The 22804-nt window shown below is 43.4% G+C and overlaps 2 protein-coding genes across 2 annotated transcripts; one reads left to right on the top strand and one right to left on the bottom strand.

Moving 5' to 3' along the window:
- The first annotated feature begins 61 nt into the window (after positions 1 to 61).
- On the top strand, positions 62 to 2295 carry LOC9630588 (spore wall maturation protein DIT1). The gene is made up of 3 exons (XM_002975758.2): positions 62 to 163; positions 303 to 1613; positions 2230 to 2295. Exons 1-3 carry the CDS (start codon positions 62 to 64, stop codon positions 2293 to 2295), a joined length of 1479 nt encoding a protein of 492 aa, XP_002975804.2.
- An 11678-nt stretch (positions 2296 to 13973) lies between these two features.
- Positions 13974 to 15539, bottom strand: LOC9630587 (spore wall maturation protein DIT1). The gene has a single exon (XM_002975585.2). It carries the CDS (start codon positions 15537 to 15539, stop codon positions 13974 to 13976), a length of 1566 nt encoding a protein of 521 aa, XP_002975631.2.
- Positions 15540 to 22804: the final 7265 nt, after the last annotated feature.

Here is a 22804-nt window from a genome sequence, read left to right as displayed (position 1 = left end):
TCTGCAATCTTCCATCCTCTAGCCTGAAATTTGAGATTTTCTCTTTTTCTTCATAACACCCATGGCAAGTTCATATCCAAAGGACAAGATTGCATTCCTGTACATCCACAGAGAGAGTGGTGAGATTGGCTTCGTCTCACAATCTGCGTCCAGGCATGTCCCAGTACTAGCAGCAAAGTGTGATTTCTTGTTCTCCTCCATGGTCGCGAGTGACAAGGCGGAAGATTTAGAGGCGGCTAAGCAGGCCACACGCTCAGTTGCTCCAGAGATGAACAAGTACACCATTTCCATGCTTGGAGCAGCAGCTGACCAGGAGTGGACAGCCACCCGTCTACGAGAGATACATTGGGAGCGGGTTCGAGGGCGTGGTTTTCATCCAGGATCCCAATCTCCAGGAGGAGGACAGCGAGAGCATGAGCTATCTGGCCTCTCTGCTGCTGGACAACGGCGTCATGACCAGAGATTGCCTTCTGGAGCCCTTCAGCTCGCACACACCTCAAGAGGTGGACGACATCACCTCCCAAGTTGTGGACATCATCGAGAAGAATTACATCCACTTCCCAAAGCACGACCAGTGGTTCACAAGTGGGGGCAAGCAGAGGTTTGCGGACAAGGTGAGGTACCACGTCGCAAGAAACATTCCACTCGAGTTCGTCTTGCCCGCATTTCCAGTCAAGTCGTGCAATCCCGACAAGACTCTGGGAAAGTGCCCGGACAAGGCCGAGGAGCTGGCCATCCATTCCATGAAGATTGTTGCGGATCTCATCAAGGCCGTGTATGCTCCAGGCGTGCACTACAACGTCGCCTCGGATGGCCATGTCTTCTCTGATCTCGTCGGCTCGGACGACGCTGCTGTGGATTCTTACGGCGAGATGTTTTGGGAGATGGCACACAATCTGTATCCCGGCCTTGTCAATTTCTTTCGCCTGGATGAGTTTCTGCTGGACAACCACAGTGACAAAGACATTGCAAAGCTTATCTCCAACACCACCGTGGAGCATCCCGTTGCGACTGAGCTCACCGCCAATGCAGAGAATGCCAGGCGAGCTCTCATGTGCTTGTTTGGATGTGACGAGTCAACCGTCACCAAGGAGATCAAGGAGGACCCGGAGACACGCAATCTATATCGTGGCTTCTCCAGGTTCATGCTCGAGGACTTGTACGAACACAAGAGCTGCAAGAATCTCCCGTCAAAGTCGGCCAAGAAGAAGCTGTGCAGCCAGGTTGCCTTCCTCATGATCCTCAGGAACCGTGCATACTCGGCCATGGTGGAGTGGCTCTTCCCTTTGCAGCTGCGCATTTCCATCCACCCGCATCCAAACAGAGGTCCCAAGTATGGCATCAACATCATCCATTCCTCTCTAGTGGCAGCGCAGCGTTCTTCCGAGGAGAAGAACTTCCACATCCCAACACCATGGCACAACGCGGTGGTGGAGCTGGCAGATGGCAAGTTCATGCTGCTGCACTCCAAAGTCATCCGAGGTTCGAGTATGCAGGCCACAGAAATGGCCTGTGAGCAGCTCGAGTTGAGTCAACAGTTGGTTCTCAAGCGTCAAGGCTACAGAATGACGCTGGTGACATATCCAGACGGCAGACCCAGCCACTACAGGCAGGTCAGTGTCTGCTAATATGTGATAGACGGTTTTGATTCTGGGTAAATTCCCTCAGGCCCATTTTTTTGTAAATTTTAAAAAGAGTAAATACCATTTTCTCTCTCACTTCTTTGTCTCCATCTGGAATTCTAAAAATGAACCGTACAAACAGAAGAAATAGAGAACATATTGTTGACTGTATAGTGCTTCCTCTGTTACTACAAATATATGAATACCATTACAGCAGTATAGGGGTCACTACTAACTTTGACAATCTTTTACTTCCGCTCCTTCTCTGGATCAATGTTGTGAAGAAGAAGCCCTGGATTGAAAATTCCTCAATACTGACACTATTCACCGCCTAAGTTTTACGCTGTGTATATTTCAGTCCAATTTTGTAAGCGGCTCAAGCTGCACAACACGTTACATGCTTCGCTCCAGCGTAGGCCATCCTGTCTCCAAAAGGACGAGACGTGGTCTTTGGCAACTTGAGAACTTTAGGATGTGTTTGACAAGCCTTCTTTTTGAAACAAAGGTTTTTGCAGGACAATGTCATACGTCATCTATAGTCAAGTGGAATTTGTGGTCAAAGAATGTTTGCTACTTGTTTTGCGTTAAACACGTGTTTTAAGAGCAGGAAAGCAGCAAGAAGCTACCTGTTTTCTTTATGCAAAGTCTCAACCGTCTGATATATAAAATGTAACTATGGTTCTTGTCAGAATTAGATGGCCTGACTTTCTATGGCAAGTTTGGATTCACATCAGATTCTCTTCTTTTTATGGAGCTTGCTTCCCTGGTATTTGTTTTCTTCTTTGTTGACTTACATAGTTCAAGTATACATTACCATGGTAAAGGAGTTCCAGCGCAAACTATCAGAGCGAGATATGTACTGTAGGCCCGTGCTTTGCCACCATTGCCTCCATCATACCAGTGCTTCACCCTTGCATTCAGCTCCATCGTTGTACGACTCAGACCACTCGCTAGCCAAAATTCGAACGACTGCATACTAGGTAAAGTCATGCCGCTGCCAATGGCTGACCTGTTCATTCTTTTTCTTGGCCGTACATCATGTACCTCCTCATGATTAACAATTTTATTCATAAACATTCACATGGTTTTGTTTGTGTGGCTTATATTAAATTACTATGAATATACCTTGAAAGCATACACACCTGGGGGTTGTAACGTATGGCTGTGCTAAACACCCATGACTGGATTTCCATGGAAATAGCAGACATTTTGTGTCATCAAGATGCCAGGTATGTGAAGCACTCAATGTGGAATCAAAAGTCAAGTGGGGCTTCCCAGGGACATGAGGAGTGGCCTCGTTTGCATTGAGGACTGGGGCCCCCAGTATGCTCGACCTCATGCCACAGACAACACTCTCAATGCTGTTGGAGAAAAAGTTTTGTCCTTCTGCTATGCAATATAGGAATGTCAGTGGCCTGGACACACACTGGGAGGCTACACTTGTGAGGCATGGATCCTTGCAAGGCTTACATGGTCTCATACTGTGTGCTGCCTCAGAAACTCTGGATGAGGAGCTCAGCACGGCCTAGATCAGGGTGCAAGGATTCTCAATGTGAGCGGTGTTATTGCTGAGATCTTAGGCAATTGCGCTGCATACAATGGCAAATCCAGCGTGAGCTGGAGTGGACTTGCTTCAAGCTGCAGCTCGTCTCACTGCAGGCTCCAGCTTTGGAGCGCTGCCTCCTGCGAGTTGCACCGCTTGGGGTAGGAGTGCTGTGCCTTCACAGAGATTCATGAGTGTGGCTACAAGCTCTAGTAGATCCAACAATGAGGTATCCTTGGAACATGGCCTATGTCCACACGCCAGCTCCACTCAAACTTCTAGCACCACCCAAGAGCTGTCTTGAGATGGGACCAGTTCCCCAGGACCCTTGGAGTGAGAGAGATTTCCCTGCCAACCAAGGGGTTTCCCACCACCTCGCTACCTATGCAAAACAGAAGAAATTCATTTACCCTTTGGCAGAAAAACATGTATTATTATTCATTATACTATTTATAACATTATAGTATCCAAACAACAGATCCCTGAGAAGAATGTGAAGCCACTAGCAACTGCAGGATTCTGGAGCTAGCTCTCCTTCTTGTGGATGAATCCACTGCTCAACTTTGGCTGAGCTCCAGAACATCCCCAATCTTCACTAGAGTATAGATTAAATTTTAAAGTAAAGGTGTAATAATATATATGTGAGCGTGTGGAATATGAAAATAGAATATAGAAATATGCATATCAATTAACCCAAAAACCCTAATTTAAATACAATAGCGGGTGGTCAAGATTGAAACTAATCTGATGGCTATCAAAATCCTAATATGCTAATAATAGTATATTGCATTGTAGTTGTACATTTGAACTTCAAAGCATTACTTCCTTTTAGAAGGATAGAAGATAGCTAAGGTCTTTTGGTGGATGGGCCAGGATTTAGAGGAATATCAAAAGCAAGCATTTATGGATCTATAGGTGGTGTCAATTGTTCTTGATCCCTTTGTACAAAACATTTTATTTGCTATATATATATATATATATATATATATATAAAATTTTTAAAGGATCAACTTGTTTGACGTTATGCTGAACCTCATAAACTTGTGGTCCAACTTGCCACAACACCTAATACGGTCCTTTCCACTAAGTAATATAGCACTGTTATTGTCCCATTTATATGTGGCTCAAATGTTTGGTAGACTCTACTTACACTAGTGGAAGAATGCTCATCAAATACTAATCTTAAGACCTAATATCAACAACTCGTGGCAATTGCGAAAGTAAACTCAACTTTGTTAACAATATCAGATTATGACCATATAGGAGTTTATATCGTGAAAAACTAATAGAACTTTGCACCCCTATAACATATGCATACCAAAAGGATAGCAAATAACCATCTTAATTCGAATGTTAAAAGTTCATATATTTTGCAATTATCTTTTTGAAGGTTTGTATGAGCCATTCCACCAAACCATTTGACTATGGATAATAAACACTTGTAAACGGGTGGTATATCCCCAACCAAAACATTAAAACATAAAATGCTTAATCCATAAATGCAGGACTATTATCCGGAGAACCTAGAATGGCAAAGTCCAACCTAGCTTAGGCCTCCATCATTGTCTCCCACAAGATCCACATCCAAGCAATAGTAGAGATCTCCAAAAGAATCCACTCCAGACAGTAATACTGAAACACTACTATAAGCAACCAAAGAGAACGACTTGAGATATGGTCCATAGGGTTCAAATATAAAGGGAAAGGGCCCATGAATAAAAGTGCACCTTTTTTTCCAATCGATTAAGGGTTTTAGGATATTTGGGATTAAATGTCCTTGGGTTTGAATAGTACTGGGTTGGGTGACCTCCTAGGAAGTCCAAATTTAGGAGCTTACATTTGGTATTGGAGCGGTCTTGGGTCCGACTCTATTGGTTGGCTAGGGAATCACACCACATGTTGATTGACATCTGGTTGGTCTAGTTTGTTCGCATTGGGCTCGACTCGAGGGGTAGGGTGTCAAGAGAGCAGGGCTTTCGGGAGAGCTATGGCTCTCAGCTTCCGTTCACGAGGGTGTGAACTTGCAGGGAAGCATGGTGGATTGTAAGCAACCAAAGAGAACGATTTGAGAGATAGTCCATGAGATTCAAAAATAAAGGGAAAAGGCCCATGAACAAAAGTGCACCCCTTTTTTCCAATCGGTTAAGGGTTTTGGGATATTTGGGGTTAGGCGTCATTGAGTTTGAATAGTACTGAGCTGGGTGACCTCCTGGGAAGTCCAAACTCAAGAGCTTACAACTACTCGATTAAGGAAGAAGTATTTAACAGCAATTGCAAACACATTAACAAAACCACCAACCTCCACCTAGTGAGGTAAGTAATCCGAAGTAATATTGATATACTTATTGCTAATAGTCAAATGTGGAAAAGGCTCTATCAAGTTAAATGCCACCAACTCAAATGGACAAATGGACAAGAAATTACAATTGACTCTAATTGCCCTTTTGTAGCACAAAGGGTAGTATTATGAGCTTAGTACTAAATACAAGTACACATACTAGATAGCATCATATCATATATCCAACTAATAGAAAAACTTGTGCAACTTCTTAGTCATACAATAATGTCCTATATGCCCACTTAGAATAAGAGAATCATGGTAGACATGAAGAAAGTGTGGAATAATGATTGAAGTCACCACCAGCCATAAATGATTATCAGAATCCATCTTTACAAAATAAAAAAGGTAATTTTTAAGGTGATATTGAGAATGTAAATGTTGACATAACAAGTTATTAACAAGTGATATGGAATTCTCAAACCTATTGTGAAACCTTTAGATCAACAGTTTAATCTTTTGAGCCTCATGAACTTTGTCAAGATAAGGTAAATCTAGCTCCACACTTTGTGGACACTAAACATCAAGTACAACAAATGCTAATAGCATTGAATCCTTGTTCAAAAAATTCACAAATGCTAGAATAATAAACTTATAAAAATATGAGAAGTGAAAAAGGAATAGGAGCTCAAGAAAGGGCATTAATATTAGTCATAAAACTCTTTGGGTGATAAAAAATATCGAAATTATATATCTGAAGCTTTAATGCCCACGAAGCAGTATGACCAACCAATAACAAAGTAATTGCGATATGATCATTTTGTAATAATGTCCAAGAACCATGTAAATATGTATAAAGTTTCTTGAAACCCCAAACTATTGCTAAACACTCCTTTTCTATTTTAGAGTAGTTCGCCTCTATTAGTTGTAATGTATGGTTGATATATACAATAAAATGGCATTGACCAGGCACACTTAGGCTCTTTTGCATCAACATACCTCTAAAACTAATATTAAAAGCATCCATATGCAAAATAGTATAATCAAGATATACCAAAATTAGAGGAGCTATCAACAACTCTTTGAGATCTGTAAATGCCTGCTCACAATCTATGGACCAAATGAAAGATAATATTAACAAGTTCAACAATATTCATAACGGTTTTGTACAATAAAAAAAATGATCAATGAAACGGTTGAGATATTGCACCTTGCCTAAAAAGCGTTGCACATCATTCACACACTTTAAAGTAGGGAACTTGAGAATAGCTATAAATTTTTCAAGATCAACTTGCAAACCTTCACGAGAAATACGGTACCCAAGATAAGTAGTGTTCTTGGACCCAAACATGCAATTTGACCACTTGAACTTTAAATCAACTTCCTACAGTCGATCTAACACTTTATGAATATCACAAACATGTTCCTCCTATATCCCTTCTGAGTAGATCAAGACATCATTGATGAAGTCAACAGTTACCTCTAGCATATCACAAAAAACATTATTTATCATCCATTGGAAAATTGTTGAAGCATTGTTCAAACCAAATGGCATGATCAAGAACTCATACAAACTAAATGGTGTACAAAAGTAATTTTAAGAATATCTTCTTCGGCTATCGGCACTTGCTAGTACCTACAAGCAAGATTTAACTTGGTGAACCAACAATTTATCCCCAAACAGTCCAGAAGATCAGGAATGTGAGAAAGAGGGTGGGATCATCACTCCATTTAATGGATGATAATCGATGCAGAAATAAATACTCCTATCAAACTTTGTCACAAGATGAAATTCACACTCCCAAGGACTTCACAACTTTTGGATAACACCCTTTTCCAACCTCTTTGACATTTATGTATAAAATTTGATCTAATTGGTGGTCAATGATAAGTAGGAACTATGATTGGACAAACATCCCCAATGGAATAAAATGATGTGTTGCAATTTTAGCCCCAGATGACAAGTCAAATTCAAAGAGATTGGTATACTCCTTCATAAGTCAGTCAACCACTACAGCACAAAAATCATTGAAGGGATCTAAAGAGGGAATAGAGGAACAAAACAGAAACATAGGAGGAAATAATGAAGTGACAAAAGTGATTAAGGCAAAAGGACAAAAAAGAACAGAAATGAGAGGAATACAAGAAATATAAAGAAGTATAAGACAATGGGAAAAGTAATAAAGTCACACTCAACATGATTGTGCTGTAACCAATCCATATAAAGGATGAGGGCAAAAACTTGACTTAGTAGCACCTGCAACAACTACAGTTTAAGCTCGAGATCTCCCACACGCATAATTAAGTCTACTTTATGTAAGCAACCAAAGGGAACGACTCGAGAGACGATCCATAGGGGTTCAAATATAGAGGGAAAGGGCTCATGAATAAGAGTGCACCCCCTTTTTCAATCGGTTAAGGGTCTTGGGATAGTTGGAGTTAAGCGTCCTTGGGTTTGAGTAGTACTGGGATGGGTGACCTCCTGGGAAGTCCAAACTCAGAAGCTTACATTTGGTATTATAGAGGTCTCGGGTCCGACTCTGTTGGTTGGCTAGGGGAATCACACCACATGTTGATTGACATCTGGCTGGTCCAATTTGCTCCCGCTGGGTTCGACCCGAGGGGTAGGGTGTCAAGAGAGCGGGGCTCTCGGGAGAGCTGCGGCTCTCAGCTTCCGTTCACGAGGGCGTGAACTTGCAAGGAAGCATGGTGGATTGTAAGCAACCAAAGAGAACAACTCGAGAGACGATCCATAGGGGTTCAAATATAGAGGGAAAGGGCCCATGAATAAGAGTGCACCCCCTTTTTCAATCGGTAAAGGGTCTTGGGATAGTTGGAGTTAAGCGTCTTTGGGTTTGAGTAGTACTGGGATGGGTGACCTCCCGGGAAGTCCAAACTCAGGAGCTTACACCTTATTCCATGCACATGCATATGTACAACTGTTGCTATAAAGAATGAAAACTAATTTTGCCACATGACATAAATGTAGATAGCAACATGTGACCATAGATTGAGCAATAGAAGATAAACTCAAGTTTATATTAACTAATATGGATAGAATAATATGAGACATTTTATTATAAAAATGAGCTTGGAAAGTAAATACTAGATGAACTTATGCCAAATAAACCCTTTGATAATACTCCTGAAAGAAAAATGGAGGGGTCACAGATTTATTCACACAAAGACCCTCTACTACTTGTATGACTCCTTGTTTCTCAAAAACATCTTGGTGTCCTGACCTTCCATTGCAGCAATATCAACAGGTTGTTGTTGACACCAAGGTCCCCACCCAGAAAATAGAGGTTGCTAATCTGGAAAATGCTAACATGACCAATTTCATCACACATTTGTGAGATACAAATCCCTAAACCCCAAAGTGTCATAAATCCCTAATCCCTAAAGTGGAGCCGAAAGGGTGCCACATGGTAGTAGCCAAAGCAGAAGTCAAATAAGCATAACACATTTGGACTAAAACCTCTTACTTGGACAATCGAAAGTGGGAGTGGAAATCCCAATGAAGTGCTCGAGGAACGAGCACGAAGCAAGCAGTAAGTAAGTTTTTAGGAAAGGGACACAAAATGACCAATACATGACACGTGGAAGTGTCAAAATGGAGTCCAAGATAGACCCAAGACGAAGTTCAAGATGGAGTCTGATATGGACCCGAGATGGAGTTTAATATGGACCCGAAATGGACTCGAGATGGAGTCTAATATGGACCCAAGATGGAGTCTAAGATGGACCTAAGATGGATCCAAGATGGACCTAAGATGGAACTGAGATGGAGTCCGAGGTCGAGTCTTAGATGAACCTGAGATAGAGTCTGAGGTTGGGCTGAGAAAGAGATTGAGACCAAGACTAAGAAAGAGATCAAGACTAAGATCGAGACCGAGACTGAAACTGAGACCGAGACCGAGACCGAGACTGAAACCAAAATCGAGACCGAGTCTGAGTCCAAGTCCAAGTTCGAGTCCGAGGGTGAAAGCCCAAAGCGTTCATCTCCTAAACCCTAGGGGGTTTAGTGAGCTCCAAAAGTATAGCAAGGGGAGGACTTTAATGGAACTAGTTTGGCTAAGAAAGGCTAGTGTGACCAAGGAAGGTTATACCCATGTGTTGGGTGATGGTATATCCACTGAGGAGTCCAAAGCTTGAGTGAATACAGATAGACAAGCAAGGTAGCTTGGTGAAGTGTTCAAAAGCCGGCTCTAGCTCCCCCGAGAGATCGAATGGTCAATACTCCCAATTTAGGTGTGAGTGGCACTACCTACTTAGATACCTGGTGTGGCTCATTGGGACCTCACTCTAGCCACATGGTTAGGCATTTAAGGGTGAAAGGTGGGGAGAGTACCTATGAAGCTCGTGTAGGGTTGTGGTGTTTCGAAATGTTGTCCTAAAGTCCCAGACTATAAAAATGAAGAGGAACAGTCCTCTAGTGTAGTGACCAAAGACACAATCACATAGTGAGGAAGTCCCAAAGGACAATGGGATTTAGTGGTCAAGCTTTTGGGCCTTGACTTAGTGGTGGGGTTGGTGAGTATGGCTTTGGATGAAGAAGCACTTAGTGGGGACAGAAGAAAGGACATTGGGGAAAGGTGTTTTGCATGTTTCTGGGCATCCTAAAAGTGCTAAAGTGTGGTCAAGGGATAACCATTCATAGATGGATGGCTTAATCTTTGAGAGATAGGATCGTGATGTAGGTGGTCTTGGACTATTGATATGATAAAAGTGAATGAGCATGGCCTTAGTATAATAAGTTGATATATCAATAGTACCTTTGGGTGTTAGTTATGAGATCGGGAATATATACCACTTAAACCAAGTGCAAAGGTTAAGTGGCATATATACCATTCACGAGGCTAGCATATCCCCAAGTCCTAAATAGGACTTATGGAGGTTGTGAGTGAGACTCTTCCAAATAGTTAAAAGTGTGGTTAAATGATTAAAGTAGAATGGAAAAATTAGTCACTTATAATGCCTAGCAGCAGATATCATGACCATGACCACATCCTTGCCTTTGTCTATAAACTCGGGAAGCAATAGCATCAACCTTTATTAAAATAGGACTATCTCCCATAGAAAGAGAAGAAGAAGTAATGTCTTATAACATTGTGCCAAGCAAAGAGTATTATTTGGCTCTACATAAAGCAAGAGGCTCAGAAATAAATGCTAAATTGCATCATTAACTCAAATGGTCCTTGATGAAGACAAACCAATTATTAAAATACATCATCATAATTATTGACATGTTCAAATATGCATTTGAAAATGTTTAGGAGAATGCTCCAATCTACATGTGTGTGGTTGATTTTTGGGATGATATTCAGCATTTACGTGAGTTTCCCACGTGTCTCCGAGGGACAATGTTGCAATAATATAATAATTTGAGGGCCAAAAGATGATTGCTAGGGAAGTGTATGATTATCTCAAGTGATTTGCCAAAATATAAAGAATATTAGTGGGCAATCCACCAAAGTAATTAAACCTCCAAGGATTAGACCATTCTCTAGTACAAAAATTCTAGATGAAATGGCTAGCATCTGTCTCTCTACAGTTGCAATCATGCAACGCTTTTGAGGGCCAAGAGGCCTGCCTGTTAACCAATTTGATTCCAAGGAAGATCTGATGAACACATTGCTTACATTGTGTTTTAGAGCAATTTGCTCTTGCATTCCGTTCAGATGGGAGCTTGACTGGTTTTTAGTTATCTAGCACCACAATCTGTTAACGTCTGAGTACTATACGGCTCATTGGTCCTCGCCCTTCCTAGGGGCTTGTGCCTTCCTTCGGGATGGAAGTGGGGGGTAGAGGTACCCATACTGGGCTGTTAGGCCACAGTGTTTCGCCCCAACGTCCCGAAGCAAGTGTTGCACCCAAGACTTGGGATATAGAGGGTCTCATGATCATGTTAGGAACCTAGAGGCTTGGTGTGCTTGGCTGCTTGTGCCTGCGGGGAGTGCAGCCGAACCTTAAGTCCAGTCTAACCCGGGGAGGGGGATTGGGAAAGATTTGGGAATCCGTGGATGGATGGCTAACACTCTATTGCTCGTGTAGTGAGTAGCTGAAACCAAGTAGGACCAAGTAAGAGCTGGTACCATAGGTGGGAATCTTGGCGAGGGAACTTAACAAAAGTCAAGGTAGTGTTGGACGGATAGACGAGGTAAGTTGGCAAATTGAAAAGGAAAAATTTATGGCTTACAATTTGGTATTGGAGCCTTTTCCTCAGTTCTAGCGAAGGATAGAGGTGGATTGCTGGGAGATGGCAAAGGCAAAGTGGAAACGAACCAAGGCAAAGATGGACCTCCTCCAGAGCTCGAGCCTCCGGCCGAACAAGAGGCTATGGATGAGAAATCCTTGCATGAGGAGGACTCTAGTGAGGAAACCTCCAAACAGGAGTCCGGTGGCGAGGTTCGGTCGTCCAAGGCTCGATTGGACGTGCTAGAAGGACAGTTGGCACAGACCAATGCCCTACTGGAGACTCTCGTACGCAAGCTAAAGCGTGACGAGAAGTGGAAAAAAAAAGCGAAAGACTGCGGATGCTAGCAGCGTAGAAGGTGCAGACCCTTCGGTAGGGACTGAGGCAGAACCAAACAAGGTCGAACAGACCGAAGTGGAATCAGTCCCTCAGGTAGTTCCCAAGTACAAACCAAAGCCCCCACCAGTTTTCAAGGGAGTGAACGACTATAAGGTGGTGGAGGATTGGTTTTATGATATGCAGGACTATTTTCGAGCATTGCGGTTACCGAGTTCGGAGAAGGTCCCATGTGCAAAACCATACTTGGTAGATAATGCCATGTCTTGGTCTCAGGGATCTGTTGTTTGGATACTATAATGTTATAAATAGTATAATGAATACTAATACATGTTTTTTCTGCCAAAGGGTAGATGAATTTCTTCTGTTTTGCATAGGTAGAGAGGTGGTGGGAAACCCCTTGGTTGGCAGGGAAATCTCTCTCACTCCAAGGGTCCTGGGGAACTGGTCCCATCTCAAGACAGCTCTTGGGTGGTGCTGGAAGTTTGAGTGGAGCTGGCATGTGGACATAAGCCATGTTCCAAGGATACCTCATTGTTGGATCTACTAGAGCTTGTAGCCACACGCATGAATCTCTGTGAAGGCACAGCACTCCTGCCCCGAGCGGTGCAGCTCGCAGGAGGCAGCGCTCCAAAGCTGGAGTCTGCAGTGAGACGACCTGCTGGAGCTGCTGGAGACGAGCTGCTGGGTCAAGCATACTGGGGCCCCTAGTCCTCAATGCAAACAGGGCCACTCCTCATGTCTCTGGGAAGCCCCACTTGACTTTTGATTCCACACTGAGTGCTTCACATATCTGGCATCTTGATGACACAAAATGTCTGCTATTTCCATGGAAATCCAGTCATGGATGTTTGGCACAGCCATACGTTACAACCCCCAGGTGTGTATGCTTTCAAGGTATATTCATAGTAATTTACACAAACAAAACCATGTGAATGTTTATGAATAAAATTGTTAATCATGGAGGAGGTACATGATGTATGGCCAAGAAAAAGAATGGACAGGTCAGCCATTGGCATGACTTTACCTAGTATGCAGTCGTTCGAATTTTGGCTAGCGAGTGGTCTGAGTCATATGACGATTGAGTTGAATGCAAGGGTGAAGCACTGGTATGATGGAGGCGATGGTGGCAAAGCACGGGCCTACAGTACATATCTCGCTCTGATAGTTTGCGCTGGAACTCCTTTACCATGGTAAGCCTTACCATGTATACTTGAACTATGTAAGTCAACAAGGAAGAAAACAAATACCAGGGAAGCAAGCTCCATAAAAAGAAGAGAATCTGATGTGAATCCAAACTTGCCACAGAAAGTCAGGCCATCTAATTCTAACAAGAACCATAGTTACATTTTATATATCAGGCGGTTGAGACTTTGCATAAAGAAAACAGGTAGCTTCTTGCTGCTTTCCTTCTCTTAAAACACGTGTTTAACACAAAACAAGTAGCAAACATTCTTTGACCACAAATTCCACTTGACTATGACATTGTCCTGCAAAAACCTTTGTTTCAAAAAGAAGGCTTGTCAAACACATCCTAAAGTTCTCAAGTTGCCAAAGACCACGTCTCGTCCTTTTGGAGACAGGATGGCCTACGCTGGAGCGAAGCATGTAACGTGTTGTGCAGCTTGAGCCGCTTACAAAATTGGACTGAAATATACACAGCGTAAAACTTAGGCGGTGAATAGTGTCGGTATTGAAGAATTTTCAATCCAGGGCTTCTTCTTCACAACATTGATCCAGAGAAGGAGCGGAAGTAAAAGATTGTCAAAGTTAGTAGTGACCCCTATACTGCTGTAATGGTATTCATATATTTGTAGTAACAGAGGAAGCACTATACAGTCAACAATATGTTCTCTATTTCTTCTGTTTGTACGGTTCATTTTAGAATTCCAGATGGAGACAAAGAAGTGAGAGAGAAAATGGTATTTACTCTTTTTAAAATTTACAAAAAAATGGGCCTGAGGGAATTTACCCAGAATCAAAACCGTCTATCACATATTAGCAGACACTGACCTGCCTGTAGTGGCTGGGTCTGCCGTCTGGATATGTCACCAGCGTCATTCTGTAGCCTTGACGCTTGAGAACCAACTGTTGACTCAACTCGAGCTGCTCACAGGCCATTTCTGTGGCCTGCATACTCGAACCTCGGATGACTTTGGAGTGCAGCAGCATGAACTTGCCATCTGCCAGCTCCACCACCGCGTTGTGCCATGGTGTTGGGATGTGGAAGTTCTTCTCCTCGGAAGAACGCTGCGCTGCCACTAGAGAGGAATGGATGATGTTGATGCCATACTTGGGACCTCTGTTTGGATGCGGGTGGATGGAAATGCGCAGCTGCAAAGGGAAGAGCCACTCCACCATGGCCGAGTATGCACGGTTCCTGAGGATCATGAGGAAGGCAACCTGGCTGCACAGCTTCTTCTTGGCCGACTTTGACGGGAGATTCTTGCAGCTCTTGTGTTCGTACAAGTCCTCGAGCATGAACCTGGAGAAGCCACGATATAGATTGCGTGTCTCCGGGTCCTCCTTGATCTCCTTGGTGACGGTTGACTCGTCACATCCAAACAAGCACATGAGAGCTCGCCTGGCATTCTCTGCATTGGCGGTGAGCTCAGTCGCAACGGGATGCTCCACGGTGGTGTTGGAGATAAGCTTTGCAATGTCTTTGTCACTGTGGTTGTCCAGCAGAAACTCATCCAGGCGAAAGAAATTGACAAGGCCGGGATACAGATTGTGTGCCATCTCCCAAAACATCTCGCCGTAAGAATCCACAGCAGCGTCGTCCGAGCCGACGAGATCAGAGAAGACATGGCCATCCGAGGCGACGTTGTAGTGCACGCCTGGAGCATACACGGCCTTGATGAGATCCGCAACAATCTTCATGGAATGGATGGCCAGCTCCTCGGCCTTGTCCGGGCACTTTCCCAGAGTCTTGTCGGGATTGCACGACTTGACTGGAAATGCGGGCAAGACGAACTCGAGTGGAATGTTTCTTGCGACGTGGTACCTCACCTTGTCCGCAAACCTCTGCTTGCCCCCACTTGTGAACCACTGGTCGTGCTTTGGGAAGTGGATGTAATTCTTCTCGATGATGTCCACAACTTGGGAGGTGATGTCGTCCACCTCTTGAGGTGTGTGCGAGCTGAAGGGCTCCAGAAGGCAATCTCTGGTCATGACGCCGTTGTCCAGCAGCAGAGAGGCCAGATAGCTCATGCTCTCGCTGTCCTCCTCCTGGAGATTGGGATCCTGGATGAAAACCACGCCCTCGAACCCGCTCCCAATGTATCTCTCGTAGACGGTGGCTGTCCACTCCTGGTCAGCTGCTGCTCCAAGCATGGAAATGGTGTACTTGTTCATCTCTGGAGCAACTGAGCGTGTGGCCTGCTTAGCCGCCTCTAAATCTTCCGCCTTGTCACTCGCGACCATGGAGGAGAACAAGAAATCACACTTTGCTGCTAGTACTGGGACATGCCTGGACGCAGATTGTGAGACGAAGCCAATCTCACCACTCTCTCTGTGGATGTACAGGAATGCAATCTTGTCCTTTGGATATGAACTTGCCATGGGTGTTATGAAGAAAAAGAGAAAATCTCAAATTTCAGGCTAGAGGATGGAAGATTGCAGACTGGGATCGATGAATTGTCTGGGTTTCCCTGGTTGGGCTTTTATACCAGGAAGCCGCCCGCCTTCCCGGTACCTACGCGCTTGACTGGAAAATTCTCAAACGTGGGCTGGGAAAATAGAACGCGATTGACAAAGTCACACAACTGACCATGAAGCTTCACACGTAGTTTCTTGTTTGTTTCTTTTGACAACGTTTGATTCTTTTCACAACCATGTAGAACAAGGAACTTTTGTGTACAAATGCTAGTCTCTAGAGAATGGTGTCCCAAAGAATCTCTATATTTCCTTTCTTGCCTTCGCATGAATGCCTCTAGTATGATACAGCAATCGTTTGTTGCATCTTCAAACTGGAGCAGCTGCTGCCTTGCCTTTAAAATTGATCAAGGATTTGTATTTTCCCACACTGCAGCATCCTTGTAGCCAACACATAGAGCTCATCTAATACTGCATCTCCAGCCGGCAGTTTAAAAGCTGCAAGAACTTAGGTATGTACCTTTTAACTTCTTATTATTTGGAGAGGCTCGGTTGTCGGGATTACAGTCCGGGCTGATACCCACTGTGTCTTGCAAACCGAGGTGCTTGGCAGAAAAGGCACATACTCTTACCCGTGTAAAAGCAAAACAAAAGCTTCAAAAGCCAAAACTAAAATCTTAGTGAGTGACACGAAAGAACTGTTGTTTCAGCAACTGAAAGGGGCATGAAGAGTGTGAACCTGCCGTCGATGCACAATCTGTTGTTAAAGATGGTAACAGATTGTGGTGCTAGATAACTAAAAACCAGTCAAGCTCCCATTGAATTACTTCGGTGGATTGCCCCTTCTTTCTGCTAATATTCTTTATATTTTGGCAAATCACTTGAGATAATTATACACTTCCCAACAAAGATAGCAATCATTTTTTGGCACTCAAACTATTATACCATTGCAACACTGTCCCTTGGAGACATGTGGGAAACTCACGTAAATGCTAAATATCATCCCAAGAATCAACCACATAGTAAATTTGATCATCCTCTCAAACATTTTTAAATATATATTTGAACATGCCAATGATTGTAATGATGCATTCTAATAATTGCATCATCTTTGTCAAAGACCATTTGAATAAGTGTGTAAGCCACAAATTTTTCCTTTCCAATTTGCCAGTTTACCTCGTCTATCCGTCCAACATTGCATTGACTTTTGCTAAATTCCCTCACCAAGATTCTCGCCTATGGTACCAGCTTTTACTTGGTCCTACTTGGTTTCAGCTACTCACTGCACGAGCAACAGAGCGTTAGCCATCCATCCACGGATTCCCAAATTTCTCTCAATCCCCCTCTCTGGGTTAGACTGGACTTAAGGTTCGGCTACACTCCCCGCAAACACAAGCAGCCAAGTACTCAGACTCGGTCTCGAACTTGATCTCAGATCCGACTTCGGACTCGGTCTCGGACTTGATCTCGGACTCGATCTCAGACCCGATCTCGGACTCGACTTTGGACTCGACCTTGGACTCGGTCTTGGACCTGATTTGGATCTCGGACTCTGTCTCGAACTCGGTCTTGAACTCGGTCTTGAACTCGTTCTCCGATTTGGCCTCGGACTCGATCCCAGACTCTGTCTTAGAGTCAGTCTTGGACTCGATCTTCGACTTGGTCCCATCCGATGAACTCTTTGTCATTTTGGTCATGCTTTCGGGGATCCTTTAGCCTACGACACCTTGGTGAATTGGTTCCTTACAACTCCACCACCCATAGAAGAAGTTCGATGCCCACATCGAACGTCTCTTTTTTATCCTATGACTTGTTGACCATGTCTCTGGGGGCATCCCCCCATTTAGCGGTGTGCCTAAGTTAGCCTCCCCGGCCAAGAGCCCATGACAACAGAATATAGGTGTCCCTATACTCCTCACCTCACCACGGCCTAGTATGGGGTCGGGACTTGAACCCAGCCTTGCTTTACTACGGGGTTGGGACTCGAACCCAACCTCCGTAGAATACGTCTACGGATTTGATATCCCCGTAGGGAGTCGGGCATAGTTCCCTACACTTGGTTGACCTAGCTAACCCATGCTAATTAGCTTACTTTCGGCGCGCCTTTGGGTCTCAACATATGCCATTGCTCAACTTCACAAATTGATACTTTAATTGAACTTTGCATAAGTACATAGAGTTCTGCCTTGCAGAAATTCCTCCACTAGATCTTGCGCGTTTGCTAGGTTCTCTTCTGGTTCCCATGTTACTTTGTAGTGTGGAAATCCTTTCCACTTCACATGGAACTTTCTCACTTTGCGTTCTTGTCGCTTGCTCTTGCGCGCATTGAGGATGGCTTCGACTTCGTATTCCTCTTCCCCTTGGATAACCTCAGGTAAAGGTCTTACTTGGTCCTTGCGAAGCGGATCCTCAAAATATGGCTTGAGTAAGTTCACGTGGAACACGGGGTGCATCTTCCCCATCTCTCAAGGAAGTCGGAGACGGTAAGCCACTTTACCGATTCAAGCCTCAATCTCATAAGGCCCTGCAAACTTGCGTAAGGAACTCAAGATCAATTCATTTACAGGAATACATGCATTTTTACCTTTGGGTCAACTTCCGGCTGATCCCACTTGGTAGCCTGAGGTTCTTGGTGTTCAGTCATACCTTCTCCCCAACTTGGAACTCTACATCCCGACACTTCTGGTTCGCGTACTTGGTTTGCCTTTGTTGAGCCCGTTCTAAGGAATCCCTCACTAGATTCCAAATGTTGAGTTTTTCCGCCGTGAATGCCTCCACTGCAGGTAACTCTCCATGATAGTTGGCCACGCCGAGTTCCACAGGACCTTCAATAGCTCGCCCATTGATAACTTCCTATGGACTCACCCCGATACTCGAATGTGGTGAGTTGTTATAACACATTTTTGCAAGTCCCAAATGACTTACCCAATCAGTTTGGTCTCCCGAGACATAACATCGCAAATAATCCTCTAGCTACCTATTCACCCTTTCCGTTTGCCCGTCTGTCAAGAAGTGTTAGTGCCATCAAACTTGACTTAATACCCATTATCTGTCTATGGGTGATAGGCTATGCTGAATTTCAACTTGGTGCAATATTGTTCCAAGAGTGTTCTCCAAAACTTATTAGTGAAGATCTTATCTCGATCTGGGATAATCTTTTCTGGCCTTCCCTGCACTCAAACCACTTGTTCAAAGAACAGCTTTGCCACACCTTCCGCATCCACTTCCGTTGTGGTGGGTATGAAATGTGCCATCTTCGAAAATCAATCCACCACCACGAATATCGCATTGAACCCCTTGCTTAAGAGGAGTCCCGTGATGAAGTCCATCGTAAAACATTTCCACGGACGATCTAGAATTGGGATGCTTTGTAACAAGCCCCCATTAGCCTTAGTCATGGCTTTGACCTGCTGACATGTTAGACATGTCTTTACATAGTCTTGGACGTCCTTAGCCATATCTGGCCAGTGGTACTTCCTCTTGAGTAAGCCCATTGTCTTGGGCACTCCACCGTGTCCCGCAAAAAGTTTGTCATGACACTCTTTTAAGGGGACTTGCTTAACCTAACATACCCTTTGTCCACCAACTCCTCTAGTTAGCGCTTGAGCTCCGTGAGTTCTTTTTCGTTCAAACGATAGGGGGGATGAACCACCGCCTCAGCACCCTCGACCAGCTCAATCTTATGCTCTATCGGTTGTGCGGGGGGCAACCCCACCGGTAGCTCCTCTAGCATAGTATCCTGGAATTGGTCCAACACCTGCTGGATCACTAAAGGTACTTCTTCCGTTCCTATCTTTTTGTCACTCCTCACCGAGAGTAAGCACAAAAATGCAGCCTTGGTCCCTTTAGTGAGTTGTCCTCTCGTGGACACCAGGTTTAGGTACGAATCTTTGGCCTTGCATTGCCCTACCTTTAGATCCTGGGCCTCCACCCTAGATCTTCTTCCTTGGGCATTCGCTAGTACCACAAGGTTCCTACCTTGTCCATGTAGAGCTACCACGAATCGATTGAACCAATCCATCCCGAAGATCACATCAAATCCCGCCATGTCCAACATGGTGAAATCCATGTCTACTTTCCAAGTCCCTACTTCGACTCTCACTTGTCGAAGTACCTCATCGGTGCTTTGGCTACCTTGAACAAACTATATAGTCCTTGGTTCACCCAGCTGCTACACCGTTAGTTCGACTTGCCAGATTATGTCTGCAGCCACAAAATTATCCAGAGCACCCGTGTCAATAAGGATCTTAATAAAGTTATCTCCGAGCTTCCCTTGGAGGGCTAGTAGATGTCGCGAACGACTCTCTACCAAAGTTGCTTATGTAATGAGTAATTTTGAGCTAGGGACTAGATCACATATCTCAATTTGGACTTCACCTGACTTAATGGCCATATTGACTCTGGCCTTCTTTGGGTAGGGACATTCCCTTGAAAAGTGTCCCGCTTCACTGCAGTTGTAGCATATGTTGTTTCCCACGCTACTAAATGACTTGACCTTCTTATCCATGGGTTTGTCTCTTTTTGCTTGACTCCCCCACATATTTGCTCGCTGGCCACTAGATTTGCCTTTCGGGAACCCCGAGAACTCATTCTTAAAGAAACTTTTCTTGAATTTCCCTTTGCTATATGTTCCCCTTGGTTTGGCCCCTTTCCTAAACGTGGACCCCGACCCCGTCATGTTCCCCTTTCGCAGGTTATCGTTAAAATGCACCTTGATAGCCGCATCCAACACTTCTTTGTAATTGTTCGGGTTCCAATGCATCACCTCGCCGTGAGCACAGGTTTGCAAGCCCGATATGAAGGCATGGAATGCATCCATATCCCCCATGTCCGTGACAAGTATCCTCTTTGCCATAAACCCATTCACATACTCCTGAATGGTTCCGGTTTGCTTCAGCCTACTCAGCTCGTCTCTTAGATGCAGAGTAGCATTCGGAGGAACGTAAGTCATGCGGATCCTTGCCTTCATCATGTCCCAAGTGGCCACTGGTCCTTCATTGGCCTCTGTCGTTCTCCAGAAAGCAATTGTAGGATTCTTGAGCCAGCTCTCCTTCTCATGGCTGAATCCACTGCTCAACTTTGGCCATTCCAGGCTACTGGAGCTTTAGGATATCCCCGATCTTCCACTGGAGTACCACTTAATGATTTAAATTAAATTTTAAATTAAAGGTGTAATAATATTATATGTTGAGTGCATGGAATATGAAATGGAAAATAAAAATGTGCATATCAATTATCCCAAAAACACTAGCTTATATAAAAGAGTGAGTGGTCCAGATTAAAACTAATTCAACAATTATCAAAATCATAATACACTAATAATAGTATATAGCATTGTCACCGTACACTTGGACTGCCACCTCTTGATGGAAGACAATCAGGGTTTTCGTGGTGAATGGGCTGGGATTTAGAATATTAAGAGAATATCAAAATTCATGGATCTGTAGGTGTTGCTAATTATTCTTGATCCCTTGTACGAAGCGTTTAATTATTGCACATGTATAATATTTGGAGGATTAACTTGTTCGATGTCATGCCAAACTTTATAAACTTATAGTCTAACTTGCCACAACACCCGATAAAGTCCTTTCCATTGAGCAAAGAGCCCTTTAAATAAACTATGTACTGTAAGATTGGGAAAATAGACTAACACTAAAACATCCATTTTGTAATCTGCAGGTGGATGATGGATGATAAAAGTTGTAGCGTCATTATTGTCCCATTTATATGTGGCTTAGGTTGTAAACAACCAAAAAGAATAACTTGAGATATAGTCCATCAGTTCAAATATAAAGAAAAAAAGCCTATAAATAAGAGTGCCCACTGTTTTTAATTGGTTAAAAGTTTTAAGATACTTGGGATTAAGCGTTTTTGGGTTTGAATAGTACTGGGTTGGGTGACTTTTGGGAAGTTCAAATTTAGGAGCTTATAATTTGGTATCAAAGTCTTTTCCTCAATTCTAGCAAAGGATAGAAGCGGAACTAGTTGAACTAAAAGCTATGGATAAGGAATCCTTGCACAAGATGAGGAATCTTCCAAACAAGAGTCTGATGGAGAGGTTTAATTGTCCAAGGCTTGATTGGACATTCTAGAAGGAAAATTGGTACAAACAAATGCCCTACTAGAGACTCTCATACGCAAGCTAAAGTGTGACAAGAAGCATAAGAAAAAGTAAAAGACTACAAAGGCTAGCAATGCAAAAGGCATGGACCTTTTGGAGTGGACTAAGGCCAAATCGAATAAGGTCGAACAAATTGAAGTGGAATCAATCCCTCAAGTAGTTCCTAAGTACAAACCAAAACTCTCACTAGTCTTCAAGGGAGTGAATGACTATAAGGTGGTGGAGGATTGATTTTACAATATAGAAGATTATTTCTAAACATTGTGGTTACCAAGTTTGGAGAAAGTCTCATGTACTAAACCATACTTGGCAGATAATGCTAAGTCTTAGTGGAGAACAACAAAGGCTAATGAAGGATTGGTGGCCACTTCAAAAATAATGAAGGCGAGGATTTGTGCAATCTATGTTCCTCTGAATGCTACTTTGTACCTAAGGAATGAGCTGAGTAAGCTGAAGCAAATGAGAACCATTCAAGAGTATGTGAATGCATTCATGGCGAAAAGGATCCTTATCACAAATATGGGCAATATGGATGTGTTCCATACCTTCATATCAATCTTGTAGACCTAGGCTCGAGACGAGGTGATGCATTAAAACCCGACTAACTACAAGGAAGTATTAGATGTAGCTATTAAGGTGCATTTTAATAATAACCTACGAAAGGGGAACACAACTGGGTTGAGGTCCACATTTAGCAAAAGAGCTAAACCAAAGGGGATATATAGCAAAGGGAGATTCAAAAAAAAGTTTCTCGAAAAATAAGTTTTTAGGGTTTTGGAAAGGTAGATCCAGTGGCCAACAAACAAGTATATGAGGGAGTCAAGCGAAAAGGGACAAACCCATTGATAAAAAGGTCAAGTCTACTAATAGCATGGGAAACAATATACATTTCAACTATGGTGAAGTGGAACACTTTTCGAAGGAATGTCCCTAACTGAAAAAGGCCAGAGTCAATATAACCATTAAATAAGGTGAAATTCAAATTAAGGTATGTGATTTAATCCCTATCTCAAAGTGACTCATTATGCGAGCAATTTTGGTAGAGAGTCAATCACAATATCTAGTAACCCTTTGAGGGAAGCTCAAAGGTATCTTTGTTAAGATCCTTATT

Source organism: Selaginella moellendorffii, unplaced genomic scaffold, assembly GCF_000143415.4.
Source record: "Selaginella moellendorffii unplaced genomic scaffold, v1.0 SELMOscaffold_28, whole genome shotgun sequence".
In the NCBI taxonomy this organism is placed as follows: Eukaryota; Viridiplantae; Streptophyta; class Lycopodiopsida; order Selaginellales; family Selaginellaceae; genus Selaginella; species Selaginella moellendorffii.
This window is presented reverse-complemented; position numbering and strand designations above follow the sequence as displayed.